This window comes from Epinephelus fuscoguttatus, linkage group LG3 (assembly GCF_011397635.1).
Source record: "Epinephelus fuscoguttatus linkage group LG3, E.fuscoguttatus.final_Chr_v1".
Classification (NCBI taxonomy): domain Eukaryota; kingdom Metazoa; phylum Chordata; class Actinopteri; order Perciformes; family Serranidae; genus Epinephelus; species Epinephelus fuscoguttatus.
Window position 1 is genome coordinate 7,797,994 of NC_064754.1, and position 15,832 is coordinate 7,813,825.

Here is a 15,832-nt window from a genome sequence, read left to right on the forward strand (position 1 = left end):
TAAATGCCTATAGTGCCTCCTCCACTATCAATCAGTCAATCAATTTTATTTATAAAGCCCAATATCACAAATCACAATATGCCTCACAGGGCTTTACAGCATACGACATCCCTCTGTCCTTTGGACTCTCACAGCGGATAAGGAAAAGTCCCTTAGATCGGTAAAATATGGTTGATCAGTATGTTTTCCAGCTATCAATGTTGACTGACTTCTCCTTTTTTCAGATGCACCCCTCTATTTTGAGTGAGGAAGCCAGTCTGGGGCACACAACCCTTTCACCATCCGAGTTTGGGTGTCCTCTGCCCCAGATTTAAAAAAAAAAAATGAGAGCGCGATCCAGAGGCACCTGAAAAACCATACGGAAAATGCAGTTCATTTCCATGGTATGTTGATGAGAAATGTCTGTTTGAGCTCATATACTTCTACATGTAACAGTAATGTTTAATGATATTTGTTTGGAACAAAACAAGACATTTTTGGCTGCATCTTGGGATCTTGGGATTTGTGGAACAGTGGTTGACATTTTATACCATTTTCTTACATTTTATAGACCAAACAAATTAATTATTTTACTGTTTTTCCATTTTTTTTTCTTAGTTTTTTTCTACTTTTGAGATTGATATGGATATCTGGAATAAAAACTTGTTCACAAAAAGAGAACTACTAAAACTAAGAGTCTACTTCTTTATGTTGCCATTACAATAGTGTAATATTGTGTTTACATGTGTTCCTGAAATATAATAGAATACATCTGACAATATGACAATCTAATTATTACATTCATTTAATAGTTAAATAGTTACAATTAACCATACTGATGTAAGAGTAAGTATGACATTTGTTGTGTCCATGGTTTTCAGCTGTTTTGAATGACATGATAGTAATCTGCATGTTGCAACTGTAGCCCAATAAATGAAAGTGCTCACCTTATTTAATCTTTGTTAAAAATTAATCCAACTAAAATTCATGTGTTTGCTGATTTTTTGCAGTTTTTGTAGGTTTAACTTGTTGAGGTCAATGTTATTCCAAACAAAACATGATTGCATTTAAAATAATTGTTGAAATAATTGTATTATTATTATTATTAATATTATTATTTATTTTATAATATATTTATAATTGTTGGTTGCTTCAAAGTTTGTAAATGTATCGCTAAAATAAATAATATAAAAAAGACGGACTTAAAAATCAACTTCTGGGGAAAAAAACTACAAAAAACTGACTTCCGGTATGGACTTCCAGTATCGTAGACACGAAGAAGATTAATGTCCGGTATGGACTTCCAGTATGGATTGGATATATGGCAGTGCCCTTGTCCGCCATCTTGTCTGCAGCTGGGTACTCTTGTGTTTTTTTGAGGATCAATAATACAAACAACAGCAACCTGTTAAACAATGACTGTGATGCATTGTAATTTTATTTTAACAGACACAATCTTGTGAGAGAAGAGTCATTTATCATTTTTATCAGCATTGTTTAAAAAGCAGCAGACTATAGCGTTTGTCCCTTTGAGGATTTTCTACACAGTGTATGATAACATAGAAAATCTGTTGAATTAGAAACTTAGACACTACCTTGTGAAGCTATGTTGCAGAGTCATGACATTTTTTGTCTTAACCCTTTGAAACCTTGGGTGACATCACTTTCCTTGTTTGCCTTTCACAAATATTGGAACCTTTGAACCCTGAGCAGATTGGTGCAATTTCTTTAAAAAATATGGGAAAACGGCAATGGGCATTTTGGTTGGAAATGTCCCACAAATTGCAGAACAAAACAAAAAAGATTTAGAAAATTATTTTGCAATAATAATAATAATAATAATAATAATAATAATGAATACATTTTTTTAAAACTACGGAAAAAAGCTTTGGGGAAACAATATTTATAATTATTATTATTACATTTTTCAGAAATATAATATTTTTAAGCACTCTTTCCATGTTATTTTAACTTTTTTAAAACTAATTTTCTTTTTAATTTTTTTTTTTTTTTTTTACTAATTTCTTGCAAATTTCTTCTTTTGTTGCTCACTGCCCTCTTCCCATGTTTTTAAAAGACATCAAGCCAATTTGCTCAGGTTTTAAAGGGTTAAAGGGTTTTACAAGTAACAGCTGAACATTTAATGTGAACCAATCGATGGAAATGTCTGTTAAATGGCAGGACATTTTACAGTTTAGGACACCCAACACATGACAATGCTTTGGCAATTTTAGTGAAGATACTGCCAGTTTTGCTTTCGATCCAATCCTTGTATGCACAGACGTCCATATATCCATCTGTGTCAACACAGGCAGGGGCTAGTTTGACACCGAAAGAAATGACACCGTAAATCATGCCATTGTACACCACTCCTCCACCAGAGTCACCCTGTGAGAGACATGTTTATATTGTGAATAGAATTTATTGAAATGATTATTTATATTAAAGTGGTAAAACTTGAAATAACTTGTGGAAACGATCCATGGTTAAAAGACAAACCAACTTACACGATTGCTTTCCACTCCTTGTCTATAGCAAGAGAACCAGTGTTGATAACGTCTAGATGACTGTGGGTCACGCTTCTTCACACATTCTCTGAGCCCCTGACAGTCAACAACCTCGGTGTTTAGACACAGGAGAGTAGCAGATTCAACAATCACTAGAGGAAAATAAAAAAAGTTTCTTTACTAAAAAATAAATAATTATCTTCTTAACACACAAATTAATTTCACCAACAAATGAATTATTTATACTTATTTTTTTTCTTCTGTCAAATGCATCCAAACACATTTCAAGATGTTTTTTAAATATCAAGGAGCATCTTTAAATGAGATTATTCATCTGCTTTATTACAAAAAAATATATTATTAAATTAATTTCCTATACATCTTAAAATGTGCAGAGTAAGGCTTGAAAAGAAAGTCTTTTCAAAACTAGTCAATTTAAAACTAAATTAAAATGGATTAAATGTAAAGATATGTCAGCAGTGTGACCAAACATACAAACAAATACAAGAAACATTTGTTGTTGTTTTAAGATAAACAAGATTAATCTTACGTCTTTCATTATTTGGGCCTGTAGTTGTGGCTCCATGACCTGCAATCTGAACTGTATCACCTCTGAAATACAATACAAAAAAAATTAAAAGAATGTTATTGTAAAATAAATTAAAGTCATTCAAAAGACAAACTACTTCACCACTAATGATTTCATATTTAAAAAGATTCCAAGAGGAATTTCAAACTTTGAGCTCTTCAACAGCTGAGCTTTCAGACTTAATAAAGGGGAAAGAACACAACTCACATTTTGGGACGATTGTTACAGTCAGGAAGTGGTACAGGTTTAATGTCAGTACGTTCAGGTAGCTTCAGCAGCATGATGTCATGAATCCTGTTGCTGCTGTCCTTAAAGACAACAGGTGCTGATTTGATTTCCACTTCTGTTCCTGGCCCTGGATGCACACCTAAAGTTGCATATATTTTCCTAGAAGTAAGTAAAGGTAAAAGAGGATCATCATTGAATTACTGTCAATGCACTCTATTTGTATATTATAAGTCAATAATTAATCAACGTGAACATAAGCATTGATATCTTTATTTTGGGAATTTACATCAAATCATTGTTGATTGCTGCTTCAGGACTTTCACACTGAATATGTGAGTGAGAAATATATTATTACTGGTTCAAGTAAAACTGTCACTTTCTCACCATCCTGGCTCCTGGCAGTGTGCTGCAGTCAGAATCCACTGGTCACTGATCAGAGAGCCACCACACAACATCTCATGGGCACCATTAGTTATCCTCAACTTCACATGGTAACGACGCTCATTTTGTCCACAGTCTTGACCTCCAGTAATTCTCTTCTGCAGATCCACCACGGTGCTCACTGTGACACCTGAAACACAAATGTCCTCCTGTAAGTTTAAACAGTGCTGTTGTAGAGAACAACTTATTCACTCTCTAGAAAGTTATCAATACACATGATGAACTGTGAAAGTGTTATGAGCATTCCACTGATGCCTAGTTTCACAGTGTTTTATAAGTGGGGGTGGATGGGTCCAACAAAGCCAGGACTTTCACCTGAGAGCCCAGTGTTCACTTCCTGTATGAATGTGGAACCAAACAATGATGTTTTTGTTAAACCTAACCATGTGCTTTGTTGATGTCCCCACCTTGGCTGCAGCACCCTGGAAGGTCAATAGCAGAAGCAGGGAGCTATCTGACGTGTGATATGTAGACCTGTAAGGCCACTGACATAGAGCTGATGTTAGGGCTGGGCAATTAACCGAAAATATACCGAAACCAACATTCAGACCCTCTAACTGACTGACCTCTAATTCGGACAGGATTAGTTTTACATGGACATGTGGGGTAATGTCACTTTACCACAGGACGTTGGTAATATTGATGGCCAATTCGCACGGCATAAGAAATATCAGTAAAACTACCACAAGTGGGAGGGGTAAATCCATTCACGCACTGCTGTCCCCTCCTGTCGTCATGTGCGTAATGCTGTTTTTGTGTGTGTGTGTGTGCGTATGTGTGTGTGTGTGTGTGCAGAGGGGGTTTGGGGTGGAGGCTGTTCTCTCAGCTCTCCGTGCGCACACACAAAGCTCCGTAACGCGACTGTTCGCTTGTCAAATTCAGGCAGATCCCACTTAGATTGGACTCTGATGCAAAAACACTGCAGCCGAGGTGATTGTGGTAAGTTATGTTTCATTACTAGGCTTTTATTTGTGTTTTAACTGTGTGATAACCGGCTCTGTTGTGTCCTCTGTCAGAGAGGAGGAGTATCAATAAAAAAAAAAAAGTTTCCACTAATTATTTCGGTGTTTATTTTTTTTATTGTTGTTGTTTTTTTATTAAAATGCGTAATATAGCCAACAATATTATAGACCAAAAGTTGATCTAATTTATTATTGTAAAATGTACTATTTAGCAAAGCCACTTCCAACTGGAGACACGGCGCAGCAGCAGCGCAGCAGCAGTGCAGCCGCAAAAAAAAAAAAAAGGCATTATGAAAAGCCGACAAATAGTGACATGAGACATTGGAGAGGTTGTCAGTCCTATTCTATAGTCCGAAAAACCACTTGTAAACAGGATATGACGAAATATCTACACATATATTTACTGCTGGTCTGGGACCCTTTTACAGAAGGTAAAAGTCGCGGTAATCTTTACTGACATCGTGCAGTAATGATACATGGCACATTCGGACGGGACTAAAATTTCTGGTAATTATTACTTTACCCTACGTACCTATGTAAAACTAATCCCGTCCGAATAGGGCTTTACTCATGTCAGTGATTTCGGTTATTACTTTCCCTGTGCTGTCCCCATGAAAAAAAAAAAAAAAAACTATGCCGTGTAAGTCACGTGACTCCGCCCCCTCCATCTAGTCTGCATTCACTCAAAGCGAGACTGACGCTGCCTACATGGAGGAGACGAGCACACACCGAGCCAACAAATCAACTCGAGCAGCTTGATCCCAAACACAGGGTTTTCCCAGCCTATCTAAGACAAAGGCGGGCCACCTGGGTAATTTTGGCCTTGGTTAAAGCGTGTGTGTGTGTGTGTGTGCATGGGGGGAGTTCAGATGTAGCTTGTTTTGCACGCACAAACCCATTACTTTCAATGTAGACGTGCGTCATGTGCATTCACAAACCAAAGCGACGCCGTAGTGGCGCACGTTCGGTGCGATGCGCTTGTTTTTTCATCCGGCGCACAGCACCACGGAGTAACTGCTGTCAGTGTAATCCAGTACAGTTCAACAGCACCACAATCTACAACTCAACACTTCAATAAAATGTCAGACTTAATACAACATTAAACTGCTTTTGTTTTTTCTAGGTGCACCAAGTAAACTGTCAAGTCTCCATAAAAATGTAGACAGAAAGCATAATGATGAGACAAATGCAGAGATGGACAGTAACTAAGTATATTTACTCAAGTAGCTACTGTACTTAAGTACAAATGTGATGTACTTGTACTTTGGGTATTTCCATTTTGTGCTACTTTATACTGAGAGGGAAATACTGTACATTCTACTCAAGCTACATTTATTTGATAGCTATAGTTACTTTTCAGTTCTACCATGACAACATTTAAATGCTGCTTACATGTAGCCTACGTGTAAATTGATCAATTAATACTCAATACATATTCATGTATATGATGATTACAACACTTGAAACTGGGTCACTCTGCATAATGAGTACTTTGAACTTTTCATTCATCTCATCACGTCTCATCCTCATCCTCCGCCTCATCCTCCGCCTCATTCTCCGCTGACTTTCTGGGATCTGCCTCCTCAGCTGTGCAGCCTCCTCCTCAGCCTGCAGGTAGCCTACAGCAATCCTGCTGCAATAACTGCACCAAGACGCCTTCTCCGATCCATGTCAATTATTGATTTTTGATTTCCAACTCGTCAATGCTCACGACCACAATAACCACCAACTCTCCACAAACTTTTCCCCCTGCACCTGACTTTTGATTATAATCAGAAGCCAGGTGCAGAGAGAAGGTTTAATAAGACATTTTATTAAAATATTACAATGTCTATGAAAAGACGCAGGTCTGGGCTGTGTTTATATTGTTTCTTTCTAAATGCACGTAGAAATAATAAAATAATCTTTCATTAATCGTAATCAAGGTAAAAGCTTCAATTAATCGTGATATTGATTTTAAGTAACATCGCCCAGCCCTATGATATGTGGCATTACAAAATGCATCAGTGTCTTTAAAGTATATTTATAAGTATATTTTATTTATATATTTAAGCTGAGAGAGAGAGAGAGAGAGAGAGAGAGAGAGAGAGTGAGAGAGAGAGAGACAGAGACAGAGAGTACAGAGGAGTACAGCCTGAAGTTTGAGCAGCTGTCTGAGAGCCAGCAGAACTCTGCTGGATGACGTGTTTAGCTGGGAGGGAAGCAGACAGATGTAGGCGCTGGTAAGATGGTGGAAGTTTAACACATTTCATACACACATTATCCATATTGTCACGACACAAAGCTGGTTGGACATCAGCAAAGTATCCCTTTAATCTTGCATGAATTGCCTGTTCAGAACTGTTCAGTAAAATACCCTTTAATATGTCTACATCTAACAGCTGATCCTGTACAAGTGCCTCTCTTGGATTCCACTTGCTCCTGCTGAGACCGCTGGTGCTGTACTCTGCACTGTTATATCCCTCCACTTTGACAGCATTGTCTTCAGCCTTGCTTTTGCACATTTATACTCCTCTGTTAAACTGATAACAAAGGGCTCCTTTCTGATGTGAGAGCTAATCATTCGCTATAGCTTCTCTACCTCTGAGCACACAATATGATGGCCACAACATCTGGTGCAACACACCAAACTGCAGGCACCACAGTTTGAGTTTGCTTGAAGTAAAGGGCCTGACATCTTTATGCTCTTAATGCCATCCACCATCTGCTGTCTCAACCCCTGGATCTGCTCCATATCACTCAGAGCTGCATCACACCACCTACCAAAACTTCTAACTGGCTTCTCTAGAAAAGACAAGAGCCATTCAGAAAAGAGAGAAGGTCCACAACTGAGGCCACTTCACACCTCCAACTGATCTAGAGTTCAGCTGTCAGGATATGAATGAACATCAGAGGAAGAGACCACACTGGCTCATCACACTGGCTTCCTCTACAGTTTGGAATTGATTTAAAAATGTCATTGACTGATAACTCAGACTGTTTTTAGAATATGAAATAGATGTCTCAACACAAAGAGAGAGTGAGAGGTGGAGTAACAGCACTTCTGATGGATTAACTCAACTCAAACACACTGAATACTATTTCAAAGCATATAGAATGGTTAAAGTTAGGATGTGTGAACAATACTCACCGGCCCACAGCAAAAGGAGAAGACGTGTTATGCCACCCATCTCTTCCAATGACTGCCCTCCTGGTTCTACAGTGGCGCCTTTTTAAATCTGTTCACACTGTCCTGTTGGCCTCTGAGCCACCAATCACCTCATAAAGGTTTATCAACACAACCCCATTGGCTACAAAGGTCCACAGGTTTGCACTTTTGGATGACTCATCAAGTGTCATGAAAGAGACTGTGATATACAAAGAGGAAAGAAAAACTGTCCTCAGCTCAGCTGCATTAGGCAGATGAAACCAACATGGAACTGACACCACTGTGCATGAACACAGATATTACTCAAGGGGGCTTTCACATCAGGGAGCCGGGCCTAAATCTAAGTACACCCCAAAGTTCAGTTCTCTTGATTAGTTTGAACACTGTGAGTATGGTTCATGCGTACTCTGGTACGGTGTGCATCAGGTGTGAATGCCTACTGTACCAAAACAGAATGGTATTTAACGCAACTACAAGGAGCTTGTAACCTGTTATGAAACAGTCTCAATTTAATACTGATGCCTCTATATCAGACGGCAACACAGCCGGCCACGAATAGACCTGGTTCCAGCTTCACTGCTACCTTTGACCTGCAGTCAGAGCTCCAGCGAGAGGGAGATCTGCTCAAAGCTGATGACAGTCCCAGGGGCAGCGGTGTCCGAGTGTAGTGCTCTTTTCTACACTGTAGCACAACAAAAATGATGATGCAGGTGTACTTGGTTATGGAACAACAATGTGAACTCAGGCATGGTACGAATCAATACATTACCTAATATGAAAACACCCTAAGTCCATTGTCTAAAGATCCAAAAACTGGTAAAAGTGTCCCTTAATGGTAAAGTGTGTAGGATGTATTGACATCTAGTGATCCGGTTGCAGAATTAAAACTTTCGCAAAAAATGCCAAAATGTGAATGGCCCTGTTGAGGGCCAGTGCTTTGTTTGTCTGTGTGTGTGTGTGTGTGTGTGTGTGTGTGTGTGTGTGTGTGTGTGTGTGTGTGTAGAGGGGTTTGGAGAGTGGAGGCTGTTCTCACAGCTCTGTATGCTCACAGATGCAGCTATGTAATTTGACAAGTCAAATCAAGTCAAATTTAACCTCACTTGGACTCTAACAGCTGCTCACATTGTGGTATTTTTATGATTTTTTTTTAATTTAAAATGGGGTCAGTGTATGTTACACAGTTTTATTTGAGTTACTTAGTAAATTTTTTCCGTTAGCGTTGCCTTATCAAAACATTGGAGCTCAGGTGAGGCACCTATAGTCTATAAATTTACACACCCTGAGTTTTTTATGGGCCTTATGGTGTGACAGTAGCCTAGGTCATATTTAAATAAATGAAACTTGAGCACAGTAGAGCTTCTCTTGTCCACGTGTCAACTTAAATCCCACTATCTGGCATATGGCTCTGTATCAAGTGTGAGAAAACTCCCTTTCTTTCTCTCTCACACCAACACAGACAAATGCATGTGCACACTCAGGAACATAATGCAGTATCAAAGAAGAAAGAGCAACGGTTAGCCTGGAGGAGGAGAAGTGATAAGTCACTGTACCACTGAAAAAGGAGAGAGGAGAGAGGAGAGAGTAGAGGCAGCAGGGGAGGAAAGAGGAGATAAGAGATGGGCGAATGAGAGAGTGGTTCCCAACCTGTGGTTTTCAAGTTATAACTAAGAGGTCACAAAATGATTAAAGATGTTAGAAAACATAAATATGAAACAATTCAGGAAGAGCAGTTTTGGACTCAAACGTAGGATGAATAGATGAGACAGCTGCAGTAAAGGCAAATTCAAAAGAAAACCAGGACCTCAGAAACACTGGGAAACAAACCTTGTAAACAGGCGGGACTTTCGGGCACACAAAGCGATGATTACTGATAAAAGACAAGGGGAGCACACGGGCTAAACACACAAAGAGAGCAAGGTGATTGGACACAGGTGGAACTAATAAACATGTAAAAGAACTGCCATATTTATCACTGTTACCAGTATTTTTAAACGGATAGCAGACCTTATTATAATTACGGAGCCCCTAAAGTCGCCAAAAAAGAAAAAAAAACTATCTCGTGCGCACGAGATAAGCTAAATCGAGCGCACGAGATACTAAAACGTGCGCTCGACATACAATTATTTCCCACGCTGAAAGCTCAGACAGGTCACTGTCTGAGTCAGTACCATGGCCGTGTACTATTTATAGATGAGGTTACGTTACAGCGCAGCCAGGCAGCATTGGCTCTCTGCCAAGTTTACCAGCGCATCCGCTTGAATATCAAACTGTATTTTGTGAATACAAACTATATGATGATGTTGTAAATAGTACAGGCTATAAACAGTAGGCAACACCTAAAATGATCCTCACTAATAAGGAATAATGAATTATAATGTAGCCTAATATGTCTTTTTTTCTCCCCCGGTCTGCTGTCAGCAGGAGCGGGGATTTCAGCACCACGGACAGCGCGCGTACAAACACCTGACAAGCGTCTCCTTTAAATGTGTTTGCTGCTAGAGAAATTATACATAGCCTAATGAAAGAAGACAGTGACAATTTTTCAATAAAAAACAATGAGTTGAACTTTCATTTCAAGCTTTTGTAGTACAACGAATTTCGGAATTGTGCGAGTGACGGAGAGCGGGCGGCAGTGTTTGATGCAGGAAACTCGATATGGACTTGAAAATCAATTTCCGAGTGGGGGGGTTCGGAATGGAGGGCTGTCCCCTGTTGGGACATTGTGTGCGTACAGCCCTTCACCACCTGGATCCTAAAATAAACACCTGATTTATTACATAATCATGCTTCCGTGTTGCGCCATTCAAATAACAAGGATTGCGGTTTAATACTCTTAATTATAACAGCTAGCTGCAACGTAACTTCGTCTATACACGGCCATGGTACTGACCTGTCTGAGCTTTCAGCGTGGGAAATAATTGTATGTCAAGCACACATTTTAGTATCTCGTGAGCTCGAGTTAGTGTCTCGTGCGCATGAGATAGTTTTTTTTTCTTTTTTGGGGACTTTAGGGGCTCCGTAATAATTGGCCCTTTGTAGTGTTTTCACACAATGACTCAATGAGTGTACTAACAGGCAAAATACTATATAATACTAATAATACTAATACTGTTTTAAATTTATACAAGTGATATGTCTAATTGTCTTTATCTGAATTTAGATCTGTAAAATCAAAATTTAGATATTTTCTAACCATAACAGTCTGACAGCAAGAATGTGTAAACTTAGACACTAGCTTGTGAAACTAAATTCATGTTATATAATCAGAATTTAAGGTTTGTCTTAAAGGGTATCAAGAATAACTAGTTTAAATTAAACCAATCAATCGTAAATGTATCAACTGCAAATTTAGAGTAACTCAACTGTTTTCTTATGTGAAATGTCTGTTGACATCTTTACTGTCTGGTTTATGACACCATTGATCCACTGGATGTACACACAAACATTCATAAATGCAGCTGGTTCTCTACAGACATATTCTGAGTCACCATTGAATGAAATGACACCGTAGATCATGCTGTTGCGCACCACTCCTCCACCAGAGTCACCCTGTGAGAGAGATGTCATTTGATACAGACTTTTATATAATTTATGGAAATACTTACTGTATTATTCAGTCAAAAGTTCAAAAACTTCCAGCGCACACTAGAATATCAGGATTGACACAGAGTTTATTCAAAAATGTTTAAAAACAAAAGGAGCGAACAACGCGTTTCACATGCTGCTTCATCAGATTCGCTCCGGATTGTCATCAGGTGTGTGCTTAAATAGTCAGTGCAAGTGACAACCAGCCAATCAATCAATCAATCAATCAATCAATCAATCAATCAATGAGAAACAAATACAAAATACATAACCTAGCTGTAATATTAAAGGGAGAGTGCATACAATATAAATAGAAATAGATATCAAAACAGTGATACAAGAAAATACTATACAGTTGCACAGTTCATCATCTGACAAGTCTCAACTCTAATTTTGAGGTAGAGTGTGAACAATATAAACAGTATAGATCAAAAAGGAATAATTTTTTTTTTTGTTAAGACCCATTGCAATAATGAGATATAACTGCAAAATACATAATCTGGCTGTACCAACTCATATAAACAGGGTAGAGTGAGTACAGTATAAATAGTCATACATTCAAATAGTCAGATTTTTTTAGAAATACATATCAAAAACAAGTGGGCCAATATAAGAGATATAAACAAAAGAGGAGATACCCCAGAAGTTACAAAGGTTATACCACAATCTACAATATCTACTCAAGCATTCCTGTCTACACATTACCTGTAGACACAGAAGCAGAGAAAAGTTAGACATATAGTAAACTTACAAAAATGGACTTAAGTCTAATGTCTCATTTAGTCCATGTGGCTCTAAAGAGTTATGGGTGTGTATCCAGTAGGCTTCTCTCTTCAATAGCCGGTTAATGATGTTACCACCTCTAGGATTGGGATTAACTCTCTCAATACCTATAAATTAAAGAGAGGCGGCCGAACCATGATTTCTGCCCTTGCAGTGTCTTGCAATAGCATAGTCCATATTTTCATTTCTTATAGCTGCTTTGTGTTCAGCTATTCTCAATTTGAGATTACGTTTGGTTTGGCCCACATATATAAGGCCACATGGACATTTGAGCATATACACCACATGTGTAGAAATACAATTAATGAACTCTTTGATTTTATACTTCTTCCCTGTATGAGGATGACAGAACTCTTTGGTGTCATACGTGTTAGAGCAATGGGTGCATCTGCCACACCTATAATTACCATATACTTCCTTAGAAAGCCAGTTAGTTTTCATGTCAGGTTCTTTATAAAATGATGTAACAATAGAGTCACGTATGTTTCTACCTCTTTTGTAGCAGAACCTTGGCATGGAGGCAGAGATATGCTGCAAAGCGGGGTCACATTTAAGTACACTCCAGTGTTTTTTAATAATGTTCTCCACCCTCCCAGAGATAGTATTGTATTCAGACACAAAAGTGACTCTGTTGTCTGCAAGTCTAAAAGATGAACCTAAAAGTTCCTCTCTATTGAGACCTTTAGATTTGTTGATGGCTGTATCAGTGACGTGGTCCTTGTACCCTCTGTGGACAAATCTTGTCTTCATTTCTCTTGCTTTAACATCATAATCATTATCTTTATTGCATATACGTTTTAACCTAACAAATTGTCCACAAGGAATGTTGTTTATCATTTTCTTAGGATGGTAACTTTCAGCATGTAGGATAACATTTCTATCAGTATCTTTTTGAAAAATAGAGGTATCAAGTTCTCCACTTTCATTTTTAGATATCAACAAATCCAAGAAATGAATTTTCTCTTGACTATATTCCATAGTAAATCTCAGTGTAGGATAAGTATGATTAATATAGTCACAAAACCCATGAAGATCCTCCTCATTAGATGTAAAACACAAAATCACATCGTCAATGTATCTCTTATAAAACAAAATGTTTTCCAAAAAGGGGTTATTGATGAATATATACTTCTTCTCCCACAGCCCCATAAATAAGTTAGCATAATTAGGGGCGAAGGGAGAGCCCATGCTTGTCCCTTGAATCTGTAAGTAGTAGTTTTTATTGAAGTTGAAATAATTACAACTCAAAATAAATTCTGTTAGAGTTATAAAAATTCAACTGGCAAATCTTCTTCCAATTCTAAAAAATGTTGCATAGCTTCAAGACCAGCTATATGTGGAATGTTAGTATATAGGCTTTCCACATCAAGAGTTACCAAAAATGAATCTTCAGGCACTTTCAAACTAGACAATAATTTCCAGACATCACCAGTGTCTTGAATGTAAGAAGGCAAAGTCCATACAATATCCTTAATGAAGTGATCAACGAACTTAGTGGTTCAGATAAAGAATTATTCCCTGCAACAATAGGCCTTCCTGGTGGATTAGAGTTGAGACTTGTCAGATGATGAACTGTGCAACTGTATAGTATTTTCTTGTATCACTGTTTTGATATCTATTTCTATTTATATTGTATGCACTCTCCCTTTAATATTACAGCTAGGTTATGTATTTTGTATTTGTTTCTCATTGATTGATTGATTGATTGATTGATTGGCTGGTTGTCACTTGCCCTGACTATTTAAGCACACACCTGATGACAATCCAGAGCGAATCTGATGAAGCAGCATGTGAAACGCGTTATTCGCTCCTTTTGTTTTTAAACATTTTTGAATAAACTCTGTGTCAATCCTGATATTCTAGTGTGCGCTGGAAGTTTTTGAACTTTTGACTGTTATTTATCCTTCACCAGCTGGCACCTAGAAGAAGCACTGCGCTGCTGTGCACAGGGATCTACTAGTTTTTTGTACTTATTGTATTATATTAAAGAAGTGGCATTCATGAAAGTACTGACATGCCTACTATCAAATCCGAGTTTTCCGGTGTAGGTTTTTAGTATTGAGGTTTTTTATGTGCAGATCTACTCACAGATTCACCAACATTTCATGAATGAGACCCATTAGTTATTGGAGCTTTACCTTTGCAGAAATTAATGTATATTTTTTTGTGATGCTGAAATAATAAAAACAACACTTTCTTTATAGTGAGTCATCTTAATTTTATTTTAACTGACACAATCTTGTCAAAGAAGAGTATCATTATCAGTATTGTTGAAAGAAGGGCAGACTGTAATACTTACTTTAAAATAATTTACAGTTTTCAATTTAATGACTGTAAACTGGCAAAATCCATCAAATTTAGATATGAGGAAAAAGTACAATTGTGTTTTTACAAATTCTGATTTAAAAAAAATGTAGATATTTCTTTTATTGTATTTACAATATAAAAGCAAGAATGTGTTAATTAACATTTGTAACTCAAACAGAATCACAGTTATTGTTTGTCTTGAAGGGCTTCATAAATAATGGTTGAACATTTAAACATAACCAATCAACTATTAATGTATTCTTTGGTAATTTAGAGTAACTCAACAGTTTTCTTAGTACATATGAAATGTCTGTGAAATGACAGGACATTTCATGGTTAACCACACGTCAGACATCTCTATCGTCTGTTAATGGTATTTGTGATCCACTGCAGGTATGCACAGACGTCCATAAATCCAGCTGCTTCTCGACAGGCATAAACCGGGTCACCAGTGAATGCATGGACACCGTAGATCTTGCCGTGGTACACCACTCCTCCACCAGAGTCGCCCTGTGAGAGAGATATTGTGTGTTATAGACTTTTTGACCATATACTGAAATAATCACCATATTAAAGTTGTAACACTTGTGATGACTGTAGAGAGGGTATAAGGTTAGAAGCCATGCCAACTCACTGGACATGTATCCACTCCAGCCCTTTGGCCACAGAACCAGTAATGAGACAGTTTGTGTGGGGCTTTAAAGAACATCAGACCTCTCAGCCTCTGACAGTTGACAACCGTGGTGACTGCACATTGGAGGGTATTAGCTCTCCCAGGTACTAGATGAGAGTAGAAAAAGAGTGTTTATTGACAACAAAAACAACATTATCTACTTATACACACCAACAAATGAACAAATTTCTGCTGTAACGTAACACTGGAATGGGATTATTTTTAAATTCTATTCTTTTATGAAAAGCATTCAAATATATTTGAAGACAAAACACTTTAAAGACAAATTAAAAATGTATTTAATGTTAATATGTGTCAGCAATGTTACAAAACATACAAGCAAAAACACTAACTCTGATAAATGGAGATAATGCAATCACAAACTAAACAAGATTCATCTCACCTCTTACATTATAAGGGCCTGCAGTAGTTGCTCCATAACCTGCAATCTGAACTGCATCACCTCTGAAACACAGTAAAATGGAACATTTTTCTTTCAACAGTGTTCTTTTTAAAAATGTATGAAAAAAATCAACAGGAATTTTACATTTCCAGGTCCTCAACAGCTGAGCTTTCAGACTTATTAAAAGGTGAAAGATCACAACTCACACTCTGGGACGATTGTTACAC

At 37.6% G+C, this 15,832-nt stretch overlaps 1 protein-coding gene and 1 long non-coding RNA gene across 20 annotated transcripts in view; one reads left to right on the forward strand and one right to left on the reverse strand.

The window, feature by feature from the left end:
* LOC125885451 (uncharacterized) overlaps positions 1 to 15,059 on the forward strand; it is a 40,698-nt gene extending 25,639 nt beyond the window's left edge. The window contains exon 3 of the long non-coding RNA XR_007448901.1: positions 14,923 to 15,059. This is a non-coding gene — a long non-coding RNA (uncharacterized LOC125885451). The remainder of the gene's footprint in view (positions 1 to 14,922) is intronic.
* LOC125885440 (thrombin-like enzyme elegaxobin-1) overlaps positions 1,148 to 15,832 on the reverse strand; it is a 75,895-nt gene continuing 61,210 nt past the window's right edge. For 5 of the 19 annotated variants that reach the window (XM_049570964.1, XM_049570963.1, XM_049570961.1 and 2 more), the window contains exons 3-7: positions 3,688 to 3,826; positions 3,283 to 3,462; positions 3,037 to 3,098; positions 2,487 to 2,638; positions 1,203 to 2,367 (exon numbers count right to left, since the gene is read on the reverse strand). In XM_049570964.1, the coding sequence (XP_049426921.1) occupies positions 2,167 to 2,367; positions 2,487 to 2,638; positions 3,037 to 3,098; positions 3,283 to 3,462; positions 3,688 to 3,826 (734 nt within the window). In that variant the 3' untranslated portion in view covers positions 1,203 to 2,166. Of the gene's footprint in view, positions 2,368 to 2,486; positions 2,639 to 3,036; positions 3,099 to 3,282; positions 3,463 to 3,687; positions 3,875 to 7,836; positions 7,915 to 14,404; positions 15,040 to 15,832 lie in introns of those variants that run through there. The other 14 variants (XM_049570967.1, XM_049570966.1, XM_049570965.1 and 11 more) reach the window with 9 other exon arrangements.